We start from the raw sequence: 24,944 nt of genomic DNA, 5'->3' as shown, positions 1-24,944 counted from the left end.
TGTCTAAAATATTATTCAGAAAGTAATTTTGTGAAATACTAGTGGCAATTTCTTTGCTATTAGCATCCTAGGCTAACTAATTTTGATTAATCAACAGAAAGTTGTATCAGTGTAGTTGGTCTTGGTTCCAAAGACAAGCTACTAGCCTGGTAAAAGCATTATAAGTATTTTATTATGTGGGTACATTGGAATTCACTTTTTTTAACTTTCACTGTGTAAGTGAAGGTATTCACTAATGCACAGTGATCAAATCAGTTCCTCTCTGCAGAGTGAGCACAGAGCCAGCTGAGCAGTAATAGACGTTCCCTCCACACTCTGTAGGGTTGTGTTTTCTGGGACTGAAATAGCTTATTTTGGGATAGGCAGAAGAGTGTTAGCGTGTGGCTGACGAAAACACAGACATGTACTTGTAACTCTCTGCAGCTTGGTGAGGGCATGGCTGTGTCAGACTGCAGCCTCCAGGCTTGGGACCCATCCTGGAAACTTCTTGTTTTTCATCACTTCGTAGACAGAAAAATATTTTTTCTTTCTTCAGGGAGCTGTTCTGTATCAAAGTGTTTTCGTGGGAGAATTTGTGCGCGGAGCAACTTTTCGCCCTAGCAACTGTACAAATTGGGTATAGTTGATAAAAACATGAGAGAGGCTTATGGACAGTGCTAACTAATTGAAAATATAACTTTTGAGCCCTACCATTGTGGCCTAGATGAACACATGATCCAGTAGGCTATTTTTGTTTTAATTTGTTTAGTATAAAAAATGTTGCAGAATCGATGGCAAACAAAATACTGTTGTTGCAAAAAACCAAGTAACTTGAAGCAAAGTCCCTCTCAGAAATAGATGTTGTCAGATATGAAGACTTCCTTGGTAATAAAACCTTGCAGTTTGTAAGACCTCAACTTAGTGTCCACAGATACTGTCCCAAGTATCAATAATTGCTGGAAGTTAATGCTTTGCTTTGCAAACTGCCCTGAAGTGCAGATCTGTTATATTCTAAGGTCTATATCTAAATCTTCTAACAAATAAAGCTGTTTTATTACAGTGGAGTATTGACAGTAGTATTGAAAACCTTATTTTCAGGAAAGGATTTTAAACCTATATTCTGTAAATACTATATGCTTCTACTGCTCTAAAAGGTAATGTAAAATTGTCCTCAACAAGAAACATATGGTTATAAATTCTGACTCTAGGAATCCTGACTATTGGAAGCAGAGTCTGCAACATGGAGGATATTTAATTTAAAAAATTGGGATAAGGGTCGTGAATTGTACGCTAGAAATAGAAAATAAGATTAGAGGTTATGTTTCAGGCATGGAGCTGTCTCTGGGGGGGGAGCAGAACAAGGTTACTTCAAGGTTTGGAGCCTGATTGGGGGATGGGGAGAAGGGAAGAAATCCAAGAGTGGCTAAAAATGGTGCCTGGGGGGGTTTGTAGTAATATATAAAGTGGAAGTTGCCAGGCATTGCCTTGATGCTTACTGTTGTGTATTGTAGCCTTTTCCTTACCATCGCTTGCCAGGGCCAGATTAGTCATGGGCAGTGCTTGGTACCAGTGGGATGGTCCTGGCCGTCAGCATGCCCTCTGTACAAACTGTCCTAGTGGTAAAAAGGTTGCTTTTTCTACATCTAGTACTTGGGAAATATATATGAAAGAGATCTGGCTAGATTTGCGATAGATGCATCAGCTGGTATTGAAACATTGCTTAAATGTATTTGGCATCTTCACAGTATTTTATGGCTGGCAGAGCTTTACTGTGTTGCAATTGCTGCAGCAGAAAGCCCTTTGTCAACACAAGTCGCTGTGAAGGAGTGTCAGCATGGCTTAATTCACCTAAACAACATTTAATGCAAGCCTAGTCTTTCATGATAATAATTTTTAAGTATAATTGACATGTTGTAAGATACCACTTAAAACTTTTTATTTTTCTTTCCAGTCTTTATTTGTAAACAAAATCTCAGCTCTGTTAATGAGTATTGAGAGATACCGTTGCATGTAGTTAATTAGGTATGAAGTTTGAGTCTTCCACTAATGCATGTGTGTGATCTCTTGGACTGCTAGTACTTCTCTAGGGGAACACACTTGCAAGTTTTCAAAAAGATCAAACAAGTGATGAAAGTTTAAGCTTAAGTCTCCATGTTTGCTAATGGACATTTGATTCCTGCTGAATTGGATCAGTCGCATCGTGTTAATTTGTTTTACATATTAAACATTACGTCTGTTTCTCTTTCAAGACGTACCAGCATAAATATCCCATTGTATACTCTGCTGTGCAAAAAAATTCTTGCACAAGTCAGTGCAGAAATTTTGGCACATAACCTGATGACAAATCGGGCCCATGATTGAGAGCTTAGCTGTTTATATAAAACTATCAGTACTTCCACTTTCAACAAATCATAAGGCAATCTGACTATGCTTTATGTGTTGCAAATTAGGATTGATAATTATTTAACAATTGATGTTTATATTGGGAAGTGGAGGGTTCTTCGGGAAATAATTGTTAACCTAAGAACAATGCTTTTTTTAAAAAGGGAAAATCACATTATATCAATCGAGTCACATCAGTATTTATCTGAACATCATTTTGACTCTTGTGTGACTTTCCATGCCGTACACTTGTAGCAGCTTAAAGTCAGAAGCTATAAAAGCCATGCGTGCTGCTGAGATGTGTCAGCAGAATTCCATGTATGCATTTGTTAGCAAGTAGCTCTTGTGTAAAGTTATTTATATTCCTTGGTAGCATCTACATTACGTATAAAAAATGAGATTTGTTTTTCAGACCTGTGAATTTATTTGCATTGAAAGAAATGAAATATCATCATTAAGGTGTTAACTCTATTTTTAAAGAAGCAGTAAAACAATTGTTAAAATATTAAAATCTGCTTTTCTTAATGAAAGGAAGATAGTTTTAATGAAGCAACTCTTTCTAGGGAGAATATAAAATGCAAACCCCAGAAAATGAATTGCTTTTAAACCCAGAAATTTCTTACAACTGTGTCAGTATAAAGAGTGGATGAAGAAGGCCTAGGATTATACTAGCGTTTCTCCACCTTCGGTTCACAGTGTTTTGCTTTTAAGTTCACCTGTGGCCTGTTTTAGCACTTACATAGTGTGGATAAAAGGCAACAAATTATTCCGTGTACTGAAATAGAAAGCAGGATTACTGAAGGCACTAGATACAGGAGTCTCAAAGATATAATCTGTTGCCGTTGTGCTGAAGGTGGGGTGATAAATCTTGGAACTGAGGGCCTTTCTGAAGAAAGACAGGAGAAGAATCCTTCTGTCCCTTGGGCTTAACTTGTATTTGCACCAGTTCTTAAGGCATTGCACCTCAGGAAGAATTTTTTTCAGTTGTCTGCTGTGTAAAGCTGGCAGAATGACTTGAAAAGCACTAGCTTTGGGTGTTCTTGAAAGGGGGAAGGTACTAGTTGGAAAGATTTGGCTATATTTTCCCTATTTGATTTGGATTAGAGATTGCTAAACTGGAAAGCTACTATATTTGATCTTACAACTAATCATGTTTTGACCTCAGGTATGCAGGATGAGTTAGTTCTATTTTAAAAGTCTCATCTATATTTAATTAAGACTTATAAATTCTGATCTTAATGAGGAGGGGAATGCTGTGTCCAAGACACACAAGCAGCTCAGAAAAAATGAGGAAAGGTTATGAGGTATGCAGTACTGCCATTTTAATCTTTATGAACTCAGATTATTTGTCACCACTATTCTTCGTCAGCTACAGATATTAATTCAACATAATCTAATATGTTAAACCCTATAGATTTGTTAGAAATAAAGCATTTTAATAGTTCAAGAAGTCTTCTGTTAAAAAAATGTAGTTCAACAATGATTTTTAGAATTAATGTTAAAACTATTCAACTGCTACTACTTATAAAACTGCTATTTAGAATAGTGTTTGGTGCTTTTGGAGTATTATGTACACAGTAATGTTTGGTTTTGTTAAAGGAGGGAGACTGTTATTCACACTGGATTGCTCTGGTTTATTCATATCCTGTGACAGTGAATCAGATATTGCTGTCTTTATACAGACTGAATTGCCAGCCAACTTTGGGCCCAAATATGGTAAACATAATTAATGTTAATTTGCTATAAAAATACATTCTCCTTAGATTAGCATTTTCATGATTACAGTTTTCTGATAATTCCATAATTTTCAACATGAGAGGGATATGAAAAGCCTAATCACCATGTCCTTCTCTTCAGTATAGAGTGTAGTTTGTTTTCCTGGGCAAAACTCCAGCTGTTCAGTGATGAATCTGCTGCTACTCAAATACAGTAAGCCCATAAACTGTTTGGAAAGTCTGTTCTCAGAATGCAGGAGTTGTGATACGAGCATGTGAATGTATTAGCTAGACAACAAAAAAGCTTGTGGCTGCAATGGTCATGAGGCAGTAATATGTGCTGATGTCAGTTTTTCTGATATGTATTCCTGTTTCCTATTTTTGGTCATGAAATTCATATCATTTTAGAATAGTAGGAGACTTTCAATGAATAACTTGGAGGAGAAGGCAAACATTACAATACATAAAGCTTCTAACATGTACTGAAGAGAAGGTGTATTAATAAATATAGGATTAGGTTTTAATTGTGGTCACACAGAAATAGTAGGGGAATGTACTTACTAAATATGAGAAAGTAAATAGTTTATAAGTGGAAATACATGCTAACACTTAATTTCTATGAGAGATTTAGGATTAGTATATTTAATGAAACTAAGAAAACACATTTGCAGTTTTTTCTTTCTTTTTTTGTGTAGTCTAGTATTGAGAGACTGTTGCAGACATTCTGTGGCAAGTGTTGAAAATTTAGAAGCAGCATAGTAATTTGGGAAAGGAAAGATTGTTGGTGTTCAGTTACTCCAAATGTTTTGAAAGCTTTCATCATCCTTGCTGCAAACAGGCAAAAGAAACCCAACCAAAACCCCCACATAAATGCTTTACAGGATTTTCTGTATATAATTTGGCTTGTGTTTCTAGTACTCAAAACTTCGCTCTTCATAGAAAAGCTTTGAACGTGTAGATAATCTCTAATTTTCACTGCCTTGAAATGCTACTTTTGTCTAACGCTACTGAAATAATGAAAATGTGTTCTGAATCTACTCTATTTGGATTTTCTTTTTAAAGTTGCATAGCATCACAAACTCAGTTAAAACTGTGTAGAAATTTGGTTTAGGGATAGTTTTAGTTTAAAAAACCAAATGTGCATATCTTAATAAATGTTGAGTACTGTGGCATTTATGAAATGTAGTATCTATGTTTACAAGAGCAGCAAAATGGCTGTAAGCTTTGACTAAAAGGTAACAGATGATTTATCAATGAGGAAATGCTTCTGTTTCCAGAGCAGCTGTAAAGAGTGTGTCACTAGGACATACTGCTTTTCATCATCACTGAATTGGAGTGAACAAGAAGGTAAAAGTGGCCACATTGAGTTCCATTTCACAACTGATCCAACTCAAACTTCTTTATCCCATGGAGGTTATAAACAGGTATCTAGGGAAAGGCAAGAAAAGGGTGAATTTATGGGCTGCAGTCATTTAAAACTCTCTCTTCAACAATTTGCTGCATATAGGATTTCCTGAGTCTGTGATTAGTCTGTTTAGTGAACCACATGAATGTCTTTGGAAGAAAGAGCGATAAGGAGACTAGAAATGCATGCTGAATTTGAAGTGTGAGTAAACCATGGATTTATGCAGTGCCATAATTAAGTTTCTGGCTTTCCCAACACAGGTCCTTGCTTCCACATGTCTTTGCTAATAATTTGTAACATAAGATTTACTCTTCTGACTACCGCTCATCATTAGGCTGACATTTTAGCAAGAACAGTGAGTTTTATACATATATGTATTAGTTCATTTAGTATGTCATGCCTAAATACTGTAATGTTTGACTTGGACTCTTATTCTCACTTGTCTTTTCAAGTCTTGTTTAAGGTGTGGCTTGTTTGGGGCAGTGGAAACTTCCCCAGAAGAACCTAGCTTTTGAAAGAAAATGTAGTGAAGGTAGCATTTATAGAATGTCTTTCAATTATTTCTCCAGATACTTTGCCAAAGCGGGGAATTATTTCTAGTTTTCTGAGGTGCAGAAGCTTTTTATGCATTATTTGGATCCATGGACAAGCTAGTGAGAATAAAATACTACATAAAGCCCTCTGCTTGATTTCTCAGTCTACGCTGACTCAACAGTAGCTGATCTTAGAAAGTGATTTCTTAAACCTCTTTAACAAATTTTAGTAGAAATTTCTAGCATGCATTTTAAAATGCATTTTTAAAAGCCTCTCTTCCCAGTGAGTGTTACTGAAGAAGTACATATGGCATGTGTTTATGGTGGAAAGCTGCAATTCATGATTTAGCAAGAAGATTTAACTCACAAGTATGTGAGATATAGCACTAACTTTATTGGAACCGATCATATGCTTAAGTCCATTGCTGATGTGAACTCAAAAGTTTAAGATGCCTTCTATGAGATTATAGGACTGTAGGGTGTTTTGGTTAGTATTTTTTTCATTGTTTTTTATTGTATCTTATTCTCGTCATGTGAAAGCTGGTCTTCTACAGAACATTGGAAATGGCGATTCTTGTAGTTACCATTACAGAACTGAGAAACAGTTTATTTTTTCTTAATACTTTTTATTTCTGTGAAGTTTTATCAAGGACTTACTGTCCTTCTTTGTACTTGTTGTGTTTAGAAGTGAGACTCCTGTCATCAGGAGTGACAGGGTGAAGTGGAATAGTCTAATATAGGTGGCTTCCTCTGCAGCTTAGAAAGATGTTAAGTGCGTATATGATGTGCTAGGTGGATTTACAAAGGGAAACTCAGGAGTGAGTGGGAATAATTTCAAATGGCCGTAACTGGAGCATGATGCAAGCCTGATCAAGTAATATTCCTATTCGACATATGCTTTAATTGAATATTTATGTAGTTCAGCCTTTTCTTTCTGCCTTCCCTTCAACAGGAAGTGAAATCTGTGGCTGAAAATGGCCATGTATAGGGATAGATGTTAACTTACTCTTAGGACTTTTCTAGGAATTATTCCCTCTCCATCCCTTCCTTGAAACCATGGCCTGCAGCTCTTCCCTCAATTTTGAAGAAAAGTGTATTTTTAATCTGATGGTGGCTGCAGGTGGCTGTCAGCAAGTGACTGTGTCCAAGCAGTCTTGCAGGTAGAGTCTAGAACCAAAGAATTCTATAGGCAGTCTATTCTAGGAGGCAGAGCTGTGCCTTTTTTACAGAAAATTTGTGCTGTTTGTGCTCGTTCTTGTGTGGTCTCATGAACCTTTTCTTCATTTTAGCACATTTTACAACTCTGATGAGAGCAAGAGAAATGTGCTTTATGACTGATGTTAAGTGCACCCTTTTGGGAGATGAGAAATGGTGCCTTGGGTGTCCTCTGGCTGAAATCACTTTGCATGGCAATTTCTCATGTTGTGTGCAAATGCTTTGTTAGGCTACTGTATCAAAAGAATGGACATTATTTTCTTTTCATTTCATTCTGCACCCACAGTTCTCTTTCAAAAGGGAACTGATCCTGCCTTTGAAATATATAACGTAAGCACCTATTGCCAAGGGAGGATTGAAACAGTGATCCTGATCTGACATATACTTCTATTTTTGATGTTCAGGGAGGCACCCAAGTCTGGAAGAAGGTGGTTTAACACATTCCTTTCACCTTTTGCTATCTGAGACTTGAGTTAGTGCTCTTTGGTGTGTTACATGTTTTACTTCAAACAATGTAAAGTCTTCTGATGCACTGTAGTCTCTGACTTGGAAAAATACAGCTCAGTATACTGACAACTCTGAATCTGATTCAGAGATACCTACCTTCCATGTGTATTTTATAGAGCGTGTAGTTAGACAGCTCAGGGCTATGGACTTTTCTAGAGGGTTAAGGGTTGGAAGCATGATGGTGTAGTGTTGAGCAGCCAAGACCCTCAGTCCTTACTAGCTCCAGAAATTTGGTGTTCTTCAGCCTTTTCCCATGTTCTGTGTTTCTGAGTGGTTTTTAAGTCAGTCTTTGATGATTTGGGGTTTTTTGGGTGAGGCATGGGGATCTTTTTTTCTTTGCATGTCATTAGGGCATCTATCATAGAGGTGTCTCTAGAGGATTTTTTCAGTATGTGTGCAAAAGACACAAATTGGCACAAAATAAGTTAGTTTTGTTTTAAGGAGGGACATTTTCAAGAGAAAAAGAGCTGTGGACAAAGATGTAACATGAATTCTGAGGCTGTCTATAGATATTAGGTAAATATTTTGTCAGTGAAATTGGTCTTTGAGTTGTTAAAACCAAGTTGTGTGAGCCTTCTACTTAAGTTTAACAAATCTTCGTTCTTCTGTCTGTAATTGATTTATTGGTAAATGAGATCAGTTTCTGTATTAATGAGATGCTCTGTTTAGATTTGTATACATTTAAATAGGATTCTCAACTAGATGATTATAGTTAAACTACGCTAACTATGTAGTCTATGTAGAGTATGACCTGTGAGCCAGTGGGACGGAAGACACCAAATTGATTCTAACACTGCCTATTGACACCCATCTAACCCTGGAGTAGCCAGGAGAGTGGGCCAGAGCATCTAATGAGCTGGTGTTAAGAAGGGGATACCCTGGAAGGAAGGTTCCAACAGGAGCTTTATGGTTTCACTAAGGGTTGGCTTGCCTACTTTTTTTTGTTTTGGTTTGGTTTTCTCCTCCAACTGTTCTGGGCAAGCGGCCAAAAAAGGAATCCCAGTAAGCAATTCATGAGCTAGCAGGAACAAAAATTATATTGATATTACAGGCTATTTCTTCTCTTCCTTTTTCTCCCTTGTCCACCTCTAATAGGAGACTTCTACTACTTGGATGACAAAATCCTTTCAAAAAACGGGAGGTGTCTGAGTGTTCTAATGGCTGCAGCCTACCCTATTACTAAGGCTATCAGCCTTGAAAAGTGAGGCTGGCTTTCCTGTCTGGCTTTGTAGCCTTAATACAGGCATATGACCAAAAGCAACTGGGATTTGGTGATGTGTGTTATGTGAAAATGGGCTGAGCTACCAGGACGTATGTCCTCTCCTGGCTGGCACTCGTGGGCTGCTGGGGTTTTTGTCCTCTGCTTGCATCTCAACAGCCATGTCGAACGAGACCTGGGAAACTATAAGCTTCGTTTGCCTGATGGTGAAGATAATGATATTTGTCAGCCCCTATAAAAGCGTTTGCATGGTTTAAGTATTTATGATGTGTTGGTAGGAAATTACAGATGCATAAAGTAACTTAGTTGATGTCAGAGATTAATGCATATTTTCTGCCAGTCAGCATTGCTGGGAAATGACTGATCTTGTCGACTGAAAACTTTGATTTTCAAAACACAATTTCAGCTCTTGCATTATTCTGAAAAGTTCTATGTGCAAGACAGTGTTGAAAAATGCAAACAAATTTTAAAACCTGACACACTTAATTCTATACATTTTATCATTATAAGTGGATTGAATATATTATACAGTTGTCATGGATATTTTAATATCAACAGATGTTATATTCATTGAGAGTGGTGGAGTTGCGATTCAAGCTAGAATTTCATTTCTCAGGTTATGAGATGTTACTGAAATTCTAATAATCCGTCTTTAGTTTGAGAGAGAGTGAAATGAATCAATTTCCAGTTAAAAATCTGTAGAACACTGTATTAGTATCTGTCTTAAAAGTAGCTGGGACTACTTGACTGTGGGTTTTTTTTAACCTGTTTATTTACTAGGATTGTGAAAAGTATATTTGGAGGAAAGAGTTTCCACCATCTGTCTCTATGTTCTTACCTACATATAGTAGCTCATCTAAAAGGAAAAGGAAGAAGTAACCTCTTACACTGCATGCAGCCTGTGGCTCTTCCTCCCAGATGAAGACTGGGTACAGTTAATTTGTTCCCAGAGCACACTGGTACAATCTACTTTACAAGGCCCCTGTCTGGGACTAACTTTCCATTTCTCCTCTTTAAATACTGTGTCTGTGCTTTCATGTAGACTACTGGTTTGAAATCTTTTTATAGTTGGGCCTCTGAGTGCTTTTTCTCCAGAATCTCTTGGTACTGCGTACCCTGTCCTTGCCATTGCTGCACTCATAGTGAGCAGAGACTGTGTGGTGATGCACATTTACCTTCAGGTCTGAGTGGGATACTGGTCGTCTCTGACATAGGTCACTGGATTTCGTTGGCCAGGATATTTGTAGCTATGTTGTGAGGTGCTGGTACACAAGTTAATATTGCCTGGGTCTTGGATATTAACTTCTTTTCGTTCTGAGACAGCTCGTGGTGAAGACAGTGGAAGACTGGTCTTCAGGAAATGGTAAATGGGCTTCCTTTACTGCGCTGCTCCCAATTTGCTATTCAGGTGTCAAAGTCTGTTTGGGGGTATTTTTATATTTTTTAAAGTATTAACTTTTGGACTTTGAATGGCCTGGACAGGTGATGGATCTGATGTACACGTTAGTGACAGCAGAACTTGAAGGTGGAGTGATACCTTTAATAGTGAAGTAAATTTTGGATTTGCACAAGATTTATGTAGCTAAACGAGAGGGAATCAGTGTGCTTTCAACAGGAGACTCTTGGCTCTGGCAGCTTGGTGGCCTTTTGGCCTTGCAGTAGGCTTTGTTTGTTCAGGCTCTTTCCTGGTAAGCAATCTGGCAGTTCTTGATTGTTTTGGAGTTGAATTGAATTTAATTAGTTTGATGTTTGTTTTACACAAATGGTGCTTATGATGTTAAGTTCACTCTGAGATTTGGAATCTATATCCCATAAAAATAAAACCAGCAGATGATAACCAGAAGTATTACATCCAAACAATTTAACTCAGATTTTTGGATCATCTTACTCATGTAAGCTGTATTGCACATTCACTGGAAGGACAAGAGAATTCATAAAGACTGCCCTTGCAAGCAGTTTTTAAAATTGAGATCAGAACCCTTTTTAAAGCCTGAAAAATGCTTTTTTACAAATAAAATTTGTAACCAGTATGGTCTGCAAAGACATTGATGTAGATGGTAAGTGAAGTTGGCTGAAAGGAAGTTGACAGTATGTGTAATTGTGTAACTAAACTAGTGATAGACTTGTGCATTTTACTCGCTGCTTCCTCTGCTCAATTTCCTGTGTTGATTCAGGGAACGAGTTGCCTTCTCTTATAGCAGGGTGATCCCATACAGGATGATGGAAGGGAGATTAGACCCCTCAATGCTGGCCCAAAACTGGGCCCGGAAACTGGGAGTTACCAAATTCCATTTGTCTAAAAGTCTTCCCTGTTAATTTATGTCTTGAGCAATCAGTGAAATTGGAGAAAATACTTTTGATTTTCTAGGAAGTATTGAACCAAAAAATTGTGAATGTTACATTAAAAAGTGGACTTGATTTGCATATGCATTAATTTTCATGCAATTTCTGTTTCCTCTATGCAAATGTGGCCATTTTTAGAGCAACTCCTGCAGATGTCTGCTTTATTCTCTGTAGAAGTTCAGATAGTTCAAACAAGTAGCAGTTTCTTAACCATAGCATTAACTCCTTAAAGTGAAAACATAAAGAATGATGAGATTTTTCAGATGTGTTTGATAGCTTTCAACAGGGTAGTGTTCAGTATGGAATTTGTTTTATACTATAAATTAGTTCTATGTTTAATAGTATATGAACGGTACTGTTTTGGTTGTGATTACATAAAAGAAGGAATACTATTTCTTTATTTGTGGCATGCTAACATTTTTGATACTTTCTGCACTTGGTTTCTGTGGATATTTCTGTTTTCTGCACAATGAAGTAGAAGCTGAAAGTGTATATTTTGGACTGACAACATATTGTTTTCCTATCACCAGAATGAAACACTTTGTTTTTTTCTAATATGGCAAGGGTTAGATTGGCATGAAGTTCATATGGTTATTTTATGGAGCCTCCGCTTTTAGTCTGTGCAGCAAGACCAACGGGGAACTATAGTGTGGAAGGGAGGGAAGAGCATGGGAACATGATCTGCTTCACTTTTTCAGGAAAGATGCAAAAGAAAGAATGTTTATTTTGTATGTAGCATGTTGGAGATCTCATTATAGAAAGTACAAGATGTGTAGCATTACCCACATGCCTGGTGTTGAGAACTGTAGCTTTCCTCTCCATAAATAAATATCTCTTTAGACCCTGAAGATTCAACCTGTCCTCTTTGTGTTGATTTTATTAAAGTGAATGTTGAAGTTCAAGAATGGGATAAGTACCTGCAGGTTTGACTATGAAATTGTCTAGAAGTAAAGACAGGATTTACTGTCTTTGTAGCTGTTGACAATAGGAAAACACCTTTTTTTCTTATTCATTGCATCCATGTTCTTTTAGGATGTAGAAGTTTTAAGTATTGGCTGAATGTCTAACTGTTTTAAGTGATCAGTGTCTTAGTTTGATCCTGAAGGGCTCAGTGTGTAATCAGAACCACCAAATTGTAGTGCATCTCTAATGTGCTTGTCTAATTCAGTGCTGTGTAGTTTGAAAACCCCTTGTTAGCTTTTCCTACTTTTGATGCTAATTAACATTTAGCAGTTTCATGATCATTTCTTAAGTTCCTCTGCGATGTAAAATTCATGTCTACTTAGGGAAAATAATCGCCAATTTATTTATACAATGCATATAAATTAACCAGCTCTTTTGTTCCATCTACATTTACATGCAATCAGGAAACCAAATTTAATCCTGCATTCCACTGTGAGGCACCGTTGCTTGTAAAGCAAGAAGAGAAAACGTTTTGGCCACACATATGATATCAAAGGCTCCTGGAAAATTCCTTTTTAATGGGTTTATTGCATTTTGATGCATTCAATGTGAATATTGAGAGAAGTATGAAGTGGTTAGGAAATAAAGTAATCATCCTAGAGTACTTTAATAAGGGATGCTGACGTGCATATGGAATTTCTTTTGCTTTATCTGTGGATCGTGTTTTTAGAAGTGGGAATACAAAACAGTTTTAGCACTAGATCTCCAGAAGCAGAACCATCTGTAGCAATGACTTCCTGAAAAACTTGTGCGTCTGTTGTTTTACTGGGTGTGAGACTACCCAGCTCTTATGTGTAGTTTTGTCCTGCTGTGTCTTGCCTACTTCTTTATCTGTGGGACTTTTGTGCCATCCATATGTGTCAAAACATATGGTATGAACAAGTTGTTATCTTGTTTCTTCAGACAGGTGAAATACGAAATTTTGAGTGGAGATAGTCTTTATTCCTCAACCATTTTGACAGTATTCATACAGATTTCATATCTCAAATCTGATAGTTAAAGGAGAGTTTTGTTGTCACATTAAAGGGCTCATTTCTGTTACGCCTAGATTATTCCTTGAAGTGCTCAGGGAAAAAATCCTATTATGAATCACTGTTGTTAGCCATGTACATTGCAATTGCTGCAATAAAGGAAAGAATGTCTTTATTTGATCAAATTAAGTTATGTGTATGTGTAGGGAGAGAGTGGCCTGAAGTGTGACTAACAGTTAGGACTAGATAAATTGATTGAATAAACTTTATTTCTCTTCAGAAGGAAAGTATAACATAAATGTCCTGACATGGTTAATCAATGTCTTTTGCAATCTCAACAAACAGACTGTTTCTCTCTCCAAGCCAGGAACACTGTAGGAAGTATGGGGTTTCCCAGCCTAACTGAGCTGGTGGGATAAGCAGCAGTTAGATCAATGCAGTTCTGACTCAGGCACAGAACAAAGTAGGGTGACTGAGGTGGGATTAATTAACAAGCTATAAAGTCATACTGTGCGAAAAAGAAAATTAAAAATATCATCACATACGTGTGTATAAATACATATGTGTGTGTTTATAGGAAATGTATATATTAAGATATGTAAATGAGCTCCTAGGATAACTTTGACTATTGCATTCATATACGACTCCCAACTCCATGTAAAGATGATCAAGAGGTGCCAAGCCCTGTCCAGTTAAGAGCTGTGTTTTGCTAAGGGTAAGGGCTTAAATATCTTCATGCCCGTTTGCAGAAGCACTAGTTCCTACAGCCTGGCCTTGGAAGTCTCCTGCTGCAAACTGACCCTTTCTCACTGCTCAGGCTCTGTTTGCCTTCCTACAAATGCCTTTAAGGAAGTGCTTTTGGCTCTCCAGCAGAGCAAGAATTTGCTATTAGGAACAGGGCAGTACTACAAGCTATATTTCTTCTCCACTTTCATGTTTAGTGGGAGTGTTATTTAGACCCATCTGTCAGGCAGTTCTACCTCATGTGATACCTTGCATATGATCAATGACATCCTCTTCCTGAAATGGGATGTATATGTTGTATTTTTCCAGCTAATCATATTTAGGGTATTGGCAGGTTTGTCTGCTGCTGCATTGAAAAAAAAAAAAGGAACCTTTTATATATTGATTTAGAACATTATTAAAATTAATATGAATTTCAGATTTCTGCAATAAATTATAGTGCCTGAAAAAAGATTTAATTGACTTAATTCTTGCATTATTTAAAAAGGATGAGGTTAGAAAACGTTGATTAACTCTCCCTGAGTTCTTCATTAATAGCCTTCCGCCGTATAAGGGTTGCACTGGAGATTAACTGTAGTCTTAAGTTTAATAGTCTGGAAGGAGAGAATTGATAAGAAAATATTCATCAGTATTGACTTTAGTAACAAGAAAGCACCAACTTGAGACTGCCTTTTAGACTGTCAGTGCAACTCTTCCTTCCTTTTGGTCTTGTGTATTGTTGCAATGTTAGAGAAGCATGCCAGGATACTGCAGGAGTTAAAATCTTAAACCTTCTCATTGTTCGCTAACATTTTAAACTTTTTTTTTTTTTTTCCCTTCACAGGAAATGACCTAGAGGCCTTACAAATATATTTGTGCATTTTTTGTTCCGAGTCTACAACTGAGGGCAAATGCGTTCTGGACACACCACTTCTTAATGTTGCAACGGAAACAACTACCTCAACAAACAGGGAAAGGGGAAGAAGACTTGCAATATCAGCACTCTAATTTTTAATAGCTTATACTTGCAAGGTCTTCTGTAAACAGAGTCTAGAATTTTTTTTCCCCTCCAGTATTAAGAAGAGACACTACAAATAAACTTATTTGGCAGACTGGATCTGTCAAGACATTTGAAGATATTTGATCTGCTGACATAAGGATTTGCTTTTTCAAGGAAGGAGCTTCTGCACTGCTTTTATAATCGCTGTTGATCAGTGGTTTGCTCCACTTTTCCTGATATTACTAACGGGAAAGTTGTATTAAGGTATTGCTTCTAAAACTATTATTTGCATTGACAAAAATAACTTTTGTAGACTTAACAGCAAGTGATGACAATATGCTCATGAAGAAAACGTAGGTGATCAGTCTCTGCCCCAGCATTGCTTTTCTATGTGCAGAGTGGAATACTGAAGGAGAGAGAGAGCATTATTCAGATATTTCAGCTTGCTTTTTGAGTACAGTTTCTAACTGCAGCAGGGCTGCACTGAACACTGAAAATACGAAGTCAGCAAATCTGCTGCCTTTCTCACTGCTGATACAGATCATACAGACGCTTGCCTTTTTGAAATGCCTTTTGTGAAACCTATGTACACAGTCCACCACTGTTACTGTACATAACTATATATTTGAGGAAGGAATTTGACAAGTGATTGTTAATTCAAGAGACCTTTGGACAAGCACTCACTTATGTATTGCTGCAGTGCACAAGAAAGCAAAATGGACTATAAGCGGCGCTTTTTGCTTGGCGGGTCCAAGCAAAAAGTGCAGCAACACCAGCAATATCAGATGCCTGAGCTAGGCAGGACCTTGAGCGCACCGCTGGCGTCTACAGCCCCTGCAGCCCCTTTGGTCTCCTCAGCTGCTGCGGGCAGCTGCAACCACCCCGTGTCCCACACTACTCCCATTGCAGACATCCAGCAGGGAATCTCCAAGTATCTGGATGCACTCAATGTGTTTTGCCGTACGAGCACTTTCCTTACAGACCTTTTCAGCAGTGTATTTAGGAACTCACACTATTCTAAGGCAGCTATGCAACTGAAAGACGTGCAGGAACATGTCATGGAAGCAGCGAGTAGACTCACAGCAGCAATAAAACCAGAAATAGCAAAAATGCTGATGGAACTGAGTGCAGGAGCTGCAAACTTTAAAGATCAAAAGGAGTTCAGCCTACAAGACATTGAGGTAAGTTACCTTGGGGAATTCTGTTTTGCATGTGAATTTGTATCATTCCTTCTTAATTGGACTTGTCTTCAAAATCACTTCTACACCAAAAGTTCTCAGTGCCTTGCTTTGTGTTTGTGGGTAGTCCTGGTAAAGAGAGAAACTTGGGAAACTCAATGCCCTGCTTCTTCAAACCAGCTGGGTAAAAGTTTTAAACAGTGTTCTATTTTCTGTTAGCTACTATTTCTAACAATAATAAGCCGTCGTGTTCTAAATTAACCTATACTTTCCTTAGCCTCATCCATTCTGAGGAGAAACCTGTACACTTGGGAGTAGTGTACTGTCATCAGTGTTTGTGTAAAACTGCTTTATCATACTTCAAAATGTTTTTGTCTGAGATGTTGTGCTTAAAAGGAGACTACCATGCTAGCATGAGATGTTTGTGCTGTAAAAATTTGGAATGACTTTGCTATAATTTCCATATCCTGGCAGTCAGTGCCCCACAGTCAGAATTCAGAGGTTTTGAAGTTAAGAGAATCCCCAACTCTACTCATGCCTGGCTGGATATTTCTGGGTATTTCTTCTGTAGCAAACATCACTTTATACTACCTGTTACGTAGTTGTCCCATATGAGTCCCTCGCGGCTTTAGTAGTTGCTTGTGTTTTGACATGTCTTGTTACCTTACAGCAGCCTTTGCAAAGTTATTCCTACAGAATTCTGTCCTGAGTTGGAAACTTATTTTTGAGTTCTCTTATTTTTGATTCAGGTTTCAAGTGACCTTGTAAAGATGAATGTTATCTACACACGCTTATCAAGCATTATCCGCTTTCTGTAACTGCACAGCTTATTGATGGAGTAGTCAAGTAGAGTGCTATTTGTAGTACAAAATTGTAGGGAGAAATATGGCTGACAGTTTTGTATACTCAGTGTAGAATGAAGTAATACTGGCTTCATTTTGTGTTAAATGTCTTCTGTGGACTGGTATTTTTGAAAACAATCTAATAACATCACCATGTTTAGCTAAGGCTATAGGAAAAAGAATAATTAAAATTTAAAAGTCAGTGTGTGTTTATGTAATTAAAGGCCTTGAAAATACCTGTGCTGAAAGACTTGCTAATTAAAAAAAAGCAAAACCATGTGAAGCAAAACCTGTCTTGCAGGGATGTTTTGTGGACTTTTAAACTCTGTCCTGCAAAATGTTGGCAGCTATCTGTATACTGCTTTTATAACTTAGTCAAGCAATTCTTTGTGCTAATTTATACCCTGCCCCACACACGGTGTGCAGAGTTGCTTCTTCAGCAATGAGTGAGCAAAAGCAAAGCATAATTTGCATAATTTGGCTGCAAGTCCTTCCAGTTTAAAGCAAAGGTAGAGAAACTTGCTTTGGTCACTGCTTTACCTGTGCTGACCTAACCCTTGTTCCTGAGCTGCCTGTGCACCTGCAGTGTTCCCTTCACCAGGCAGCTCAATGGTAGGAGCAATGTAAACAGGATGCAGGCACAACAGCAGGATTGCCTGGGTTTCTTTTTTTAGGCATACCTTATGGAAATTAACCACTTGCTGTTATACTTTTCTTATACCTTTTCTTAATTAAAACTGCATCTTACAGCTTTAGGAAAAGTCAGTATGCAGGATTTATGGAAGCTTTGGCATAATGAGACAAGTCTTGTATTTTGCTTTTGCTTAAGAACCACCAAAATTTAAGGGTTTGACAATGTCTCGTGGTTGTTTTATAAGTGAACCAAGGAAGGTGGTTTAGGTGACTGAAGTACATGGGCAAGCAGTTAGGTGATTCTGCGCAGGAAGCAGTTATCAGTTGCTCTGTCAAAATGGACCTTACAGAGGTCAGCTTGAAGAATGTATTTTAAGTCTGTGGGTGACTTGAAAGTACATGATGTAAGCATGCTGGAAGACCTGCTGAGTTAAAAATAATCTTGAATTGAACAAATGAGTTTCACAGTTTGAATGGAATTCAGAGTGTAAAATTGAATGTTACAGTGTTTAAATAGAAACCTTCAGCCTCCTGAGTGGAGCCTGCCAGGCAGCAGGTCTGAAGAACACTTCTTGGGTTTGTGATAATCCTTTGTTGAATAGGAGTCAGTGTTGTGTGGTTGCAAATTATAAATAACTGTTGTACAAAGAAGCACCTATAATGTATTTAACACGATGATAACCTGCAAGAACCATGAAATAAACATTCAACTCTCTTCACTTTGATTATTATGAATTTAACACAACAGTATAGCTGTGCACCACTGCTGTTGCACTTAGAGAAACAGTGAGCAGCTGGAGAGACACCAGAGGAGAGTAGCAAGAGTAATCAGACAAACAGGAAACGAGACTTCAGTGGACAAACTGAAAAAAATGACTCTATGGAACACTTAGAAGGAAAACTAGAATTATTCGGGTGTGTAAGAAGCTACTAGAAGACATGGCAGTATTCTGTTCTTCGTATCCCTGTAAGGTGGAGCAACAAGCAATGAACATAAATTTCAGAAGGACAGATTCATATTAGATGCTGTGGAAATACTTTGTAGTGTTAGTGAAGTACTGATGTGGATTACTACAAAGACTAGGGAGCTTCTTTCATCAACTTACAGAACAGGTTAAACCTGCATCTGGCAAAACTGACCCAGGTGAAATTGCTCCTTGCTTGGGACAGTGGGGTGACCTTTTGAGAGCCTATCCTGCTCTGCTCTCCTGCAATTTGAAGACTGAGCTATTAATGCTGAAATTTTAATTAAAGATGTGGTTTGTTTTTTTCCATGATCCATAGAAAAGTTAAGATTTCATGAAACTACCAGCAGGATGAAAGACTCACAATGAAGAAGAAAAATATCAAGGGCCTGCTTGAATTCTTCAGTTTGTTGACCAGGGGAAACAAAGGGAGAGGGTGTGAGAGGCAGTCAAGTTGACAAATACAGTAATATCTGAAGTTGTTTTTGCAGCTTCTCTAGTAGATGATTGAAAGAACTTAGAACTCTGTGTGGGGAAGAATTGAAAGATGGTTGTTGAGTGGCAGCTCAGCAGTATCCTATGAAGAGGTACTCAAGAGCGTCTTATTTGAGGGCTGGAGCCTGGTGTTACAGAAGCAGTGGGAGGTGAGTTGTAGTTCACGGTAGGGAGGGAGGATAGAACCCCAAATTAATGAGAAATGTGATAGGGTTTTTCTATGCATGACCCCAGCTAAGGAAATATACTTTTTTTAAGCATTCCTCAACAAAGGCTATATGTTTTTAGAAAGAATGAGAAATATAAGAAGAGCAGGTTTAGCTTTAGAAATCTGAAAATGATATAGTTGTTCTGAGGTGCCACACATTTTTTTTTATCCAGTTTAGTGGGCTCTAGCCCCCAGGCAAGGCAATATCAGGAAAACGTCAAGTTCTGATGAACATGCATGTATTTGGACTAGAAAAAGTTGCATAACCTGGACTGTAGAAGCAGTATGTGAGGAGTTTAATTTTTTTTTTTTTTGGTTTTTAGCAGAACAGAACTTGCAAGTTCAGAGCTGTCTGCCAGGATGTTTGAGAAGGTGACTCCTCTTGATCAAAGTGTTGGTAACAGATGGAGTTTCCCAATGTTTCTTAATTTCAGAAATGCAAATGCTGATTTTTATTTTCTGCCTTTCCTTTTCCTCTTTCAAAAAAAATTGAGATCTCAGGTGTTTTGTACTTGTATGGGTGAGGAAGAGCTAGGAAGTCAGAGGAAAAAAAGAGTGTGGTTTATGTTGTTTTCCAGATCTGTTGTTAAAGTTTTGTAAGCAGAAAAAATGCAGTAAAACTGTACTTCTGTTAACAAAAGTGTTACAGTAAGTCCTGTGGGGAAAAAAACCAACCCAAAGCTGGAAAAGTTTGTTTCTTTCCTCATCTTTTGTGAATCTTTGTAGCAGCCTTCAGTGCTGCAAAATACAAAGGAGGAGTGGTTTAGCTACACTGGGCTTGTGTGTTGACTTAAAAGTGGTAGTAATAACAGAGATGTCCACCTTGCCTTTTTCAACAACAAGGAAGCATGGATAGACAGAGAATGTTTACTTGGATGCTCTGTTTTGTGTTAAATTGAGATAATTTTTTGCTTTTATGTTTGAAATAACAAGATTTTTGAACAAGGAGCTTGTGGGACTAAAATGTCTGAGTAAGTATAGAATGTGGGCTTTCCTTATCAAACATTGTAAAGCCCAGTTATTATCTTTCCTGTGACTTGCAGGGCTTGGCTTTAGACTTCTCTGAGCTGAGGTAGTGTTAGCAAAAAGCAAGTTCAAATCAGTACGAAATGCTATGTCTTGCTGGGATGCCATTGGACCTTTTTCTTTGTCTGTCATCTCATGGTCTGCTCTTCATTGTCTTTAGAAATATTTAGTGGTTTGTATTACGTTCTAATTGCTGCTTTTTAATTTTAAATGCTTTTTGTTTTGCTAAGTTATAGTGTGCATTTTAGTAGCTGTCAATGTCAGATTATCACTACTGGTCTTTTAGGTTATCTGTTACAAGGTGCAACTTCTGGAGTCTAGTTTATCTTGTAGGTAACTGTATTTCAATAGCAGGATCATGTCTTCCCTTGGAGATGTTTTAGTCATGAGATCACTCTTAAGAACTGCAGGGCATTGCTACATAGTAAAAAAGAAAAATATTCTACCCCCTTTCAGTAGTCTATGGGAAAATGTGTTATCTCAGAATCTGCTACACCACTTTGAGTTGTTAAACTCATTATATTGCTATTTTCATCTGGTCTCTTCAGTGGGTAGAGAGGTTGTGCATAGGGCTTACCCTTACCAAAGCCATTAAGAAGTCTCTTAAGGGAAATGGTAGTAGTAGGAACCCACTGAATAAGTGTTGTGATGTTTTGTTTGTTTAGGGAATTATCTCCCTCCCAAACACAAAACCAAATCCAAGCTCAACCAAAACAAGAGAGAAATTCTGGCATAAAATAGTACTTGGAACTGTAGGTCAGTGTTTGTATCAAGTTTGGAAGACTGACACTAGTTACTTGCTAACTTGCAGTGTTCTATTTTAAAGAATCTACTGTGAAAGACTTGCTTGCCAGGGAATTTGCACGGCATCACTGTTTAGCAATGACATTTGCCAATATTATGTGTGCACTTGGACTTCATCTTAAAGGTCTTTTCCAACCATAATGATTCTATGAAAATATTCAGAAGTTGATTGTGTGCCCTGGTAGCAGGATAAGGAACAGAGTAACCTAGCATTGCATCTCCACCTGATGCTCCTGTTAGTATGTAACCAGTTTGATTAAACTCATCACCTGATTCAGAGACAAGGGAGTCTGAAGTGAGACCTATCCCAAAGCCCTATTACTTCGAGCTGCTTAAACAGGAAGTTTGACTTCAGGTGAGGTTATTCAGCTGCTGAGATAGGTAGCTGTCCTCCCTGGTAATGAGTTAGGAAAACCAAGGTGATAAGAACTGTATTGCTTCAGACAGAATGTTTGCAAGCTGAAGACCTCATCATATATGCAGTGTTTAATGATTATGAGAAATGGTTTAAGGAAAAACCACCACTAACAAGAAAAACATATTAGTTGCCATCTGTGATGATTCCAGTTCATCTCTGATTACTACATAGTATCAAGGCTTTAGTTTGTTCTTATGATCCAAAGCAGGAGAGTGAAACACTTCTGCATGGTAAAGTAGGGAAAAATAAACTTGAAATAGTTGGTGTCTCTAACTGAAAAAATGCATCCATATGCTAATATTGCTCTGAGGATTTTAGAACAGAGGTGTAGTATATTGCTTTACACTTTTCTGTAACTGCTGGCCAACCTGGGCTCTGTTGGTTGAAGTAGTGGTGGTCGTGCTGCTTTCCCACAATTAATTCAGAGTTTCAGTTCTTTGGAAGAAAATCCTCAAGAAGTGATCTTTCAAGCAAAATGAATTTGGGACCTGCAGTGAGTATTTAACAGTGCGAAAATCCTCCACCACTTGGATTTTATTTAAGCAGTTAAAACCATCCTTCATTTTTGAAGAAGACTGAAATAGATTATTTTTAAACCAAAACAGAAGTTCAGTAAAGCAGATGTTACTATTTATCTTCACTGTGTAACATTGTAAATAATACTAGGAATATTGTGTGCTGCCACTTAAAAACTAAATAATTTTGTTTACTTTGAGTGTGATTCCCAGGCAGGGGAAACTTCAACCTCTGTACCTTAAATATTCTTTGAAACTTAATCGGCTTGGAATTCCTAATGAGTCCTTGTTTCTTCTTCCACTGAGAACTTCATTCTTTGTACACAGAAATATTCTGATCCAGTTGCCTTTTCTCTCAGTTTTGTGATAAATCTTTCTAATCTTCTCTTCAGAGAACGTGGAGTTTTATTCATTTTATCATTTGCTGACTGCTTTTTAATAAGGCAAACTCCAATTTCAGAGGTCAGTCAAAGTACCAAAAATGTTTGATTTTATGCCTCATACAAAGAAGGGAAGTGATTGAACCAGAATGGAATGTCAAAAAGAGTCTGGATGCAGTGGAAAAAAGCATTGCCACCGCTGGTTCTTCAGAAGTAGATAGTTAATGCATATAACTGTTCCTGTGACTACAGAGTCTTGCCAGTAAGATCATTGTGTCTGAATATTTTTATTCCAGAAGAATGTAGCTGAAAAGAAGCCAGATGATTTATTTGCTCCAAGGCATGATGGCTTTGTACGTTATCTGTGTATTTTATGAATTATTCCTAAAATGGAATTAAAATTGAGTCTGTTTTAATAAATCAAATATACATTTTAAACCAATTTGTGTGATAAACTCCATAAAAGAAATAAAACCACTTTGAATACCTTTTAAATACTTTCTACAGTGATTTGGAAAATATTTCCTTCTCTGCTGTGCTCCAGTTAGGCTTTGTTATAAGCTTTCATCCTCTTAGGAGTGTGACCCTGAAGGTAGATGGAGCACTCCTGTCCATGCTCGTTGCTCTCCAGGTTGGTTGCACTCCTGACTGTTCTTCCACAGGTGGTGGCTCCAGCTAAATACTCAGTTTGTGTGACCAGTTTTGTTTTGCTTACAGTAATTGAGGCATGTGTCTTTTTGGTCGTGATTCTCATTAGCATTGGTATGAGAGAGGGGGATAATGTGGAATGGAAATGTACAGGGGGCAGAGGTGCAGGACGGGAGCCCAGCTCTGGCTGGCCTCTGCCAGCCTGAGCCCCGTTCCCCAGTATGATACTGGTGCTGCCTTCAGCCAGTGATTACAGAGAGGGACCAGCAGCCCTCTGCTTCCCTGCCTTTCCTCAGGCTCTGGGTGTTACATGACCCATTTCAGTGAAACGCTCTGAAGAGATTTGTGCCAGCGCTAGCAGTTCCTGTCAGACAATGCAAGTGACAGGGCTGCAACTTTGTGCCTGCATTCTGCAGTCACTATTACATTCTAAAAATGGCACTTTGCTGCCAACGTAGTATGTGACAAAAGGTTTTTTCATGCTTATTACTGGCTATTGCTCTGCTTGGAAGATAAATGGCTGGGTTAATGTTCTCTGAGTTTTATTACACTTCGTAAAAAAAAATTCCAACTTTTTTGCTTTGTTTTGTAGCAGAAATCCAGCTAGGTCTGTGTGCCAATGGGTTTTGCTATTGACTCTGTCATTATGATAATATGCTACTCCCACTTTTGTACTGATTCATGTGCTTGATATTGCTAAGTAACTTAACAAGCTTTTCATTCTTGAAATAACCATAACTTTAGTGCAGAAGTGAAAATAGCACGAGGTCAGTTTGGCCTCTCCCTTTATTCATAGAAACTAGTGCTCACTCTTCACCTTGTTTTAAGTAAATAGTTAAATATCATGTGTCACTTAGAATCTGAAGTGTTATTTTAATAAAGTAAGATCTGAGTTTAACTTAGTTCCTTACCCCAAACACTGATCAAAAAGTAAGAAGGAAAAGTTCTGTGAAATCTATGTGTTTGAAACGGATTTGTTTCTTTTCCCACAGGTACTTGGGCGATGTTTCTTGACGGTGATGCAGGTCCACTTTCAGTTCCTGTCACAGGCTTTGCAGAAGGTCCAGCCAGTGGCACACTCTTGCTTTGCTGAAGCTGTAGCTCAGGAGAGGAAGAACATTAGCGGGGCTGGAGCCTCAAATTTGAGCCCCACAAATGAGCTGGAAGATGCAATAAGATCATGGAGAGGCGCAGCAGAGGTACAGAGGTCTTGCTGGAGTGACAGTATAGTTAGTGAAATGGCAGTTGTATTTAGTGAAACTTAAATTCAGGCTGGGTGCCCTAATAAAGAAAGGGAGAAATATCTGCTTTTAAATGCATGCCACATTTGAAGGGGACACCGCAACGCAGTTAGTTTCAAATGCTAGAAGTGCTTTTACCTATATGGTTGTTACACCATCTTTGCCCTGTGTCAGGTTTTCCTTCTGATATGATTGTACATAAGGAGTGCACAAACAGTGGAAACAGTTTTTTGTTATTACTGAGTTAACATTGTCCAAATGTGGTTTGGCAGACAGAGGGGCATTAAAAAAACCCCTCTACACAACAAGTCTTTGCAAAAACCAAGCAAAGTCTTGATGAAAAAAGTTTAGATAGTCTGTTTCAAATTTTGAGCGTAAATTCTATTTTATACTTAATCTTTATGGTAACTTCTAGCATTTGTGTCTTCATGCTGTTAAATTTGATGTTGCTTGATCCATCAGTTGTTGAAATGTTAATCATATTACTGAAATGTACTGCTTTCCAGACTCACAATGTTCTCACAAACATTTGCCACCTGTGGAATCCTTGCTTTTCCTACTGCAAAAAGTACTTTACAAAGCAAATTAGTTTCATGGGCTTTTCTGCTGGTACAATTGAGGTCTGCAGACTGATAG

At 37.9% G+C, this 24,944-nt stretch overlaps 1 protein-coding gene across 3 annotated transcripts in view; it reads left to right on the top strand.

Moving 5' to 3' along the window:
- GARRE1 (granule associated Rac and RHOG effector 1) overlaps positions 1-24,944 on the top strand; it is a 60,265-nt gene that overhangs the window by 14,580 nt on the left and 20,741 nt on the right. For 2 of the 3 annotated variants that reach the window (XM_062007671.1, XM_062007672.1), the window contains 2 exons: positions 14,800-16,136; positions 24,060-24,266. In XM_062007671.1, coding sequence (XP_061863655.1) covers positions 15,642-16,136; positions 24,060-24,266 — 702 coding nt within the window. In that variant the 5' untranslated portion in view covers positions 14,800-15,641. The remainder of the gene's footprint in view (positions 1-14,799; positions 16,137-24,059; positions 24,267-24,944) is intronic. The other variant, XM_062007673.1, reaches the window with a different exon arrangement.

Source organism: Colius striatus, chromosome 14, assembly GCF_028858725.1.
Source record: "Colius striatus isolate bColStr4 chromosome 14, bColStr4.1.hap1, whole genome shotgun sequence".
In the NCBI taxonomy this organism is placed as follows: domain Eukaryota; kingdom Metazoa; phylum Chordata; class Aves; order Coliiformes; family Coliidae; genus Colius; species Colius striatus.
Note: the sequence above shows the minus strand (reverse complement) of the source record. Positions and strands in the feature narration are given on the sequence as shown.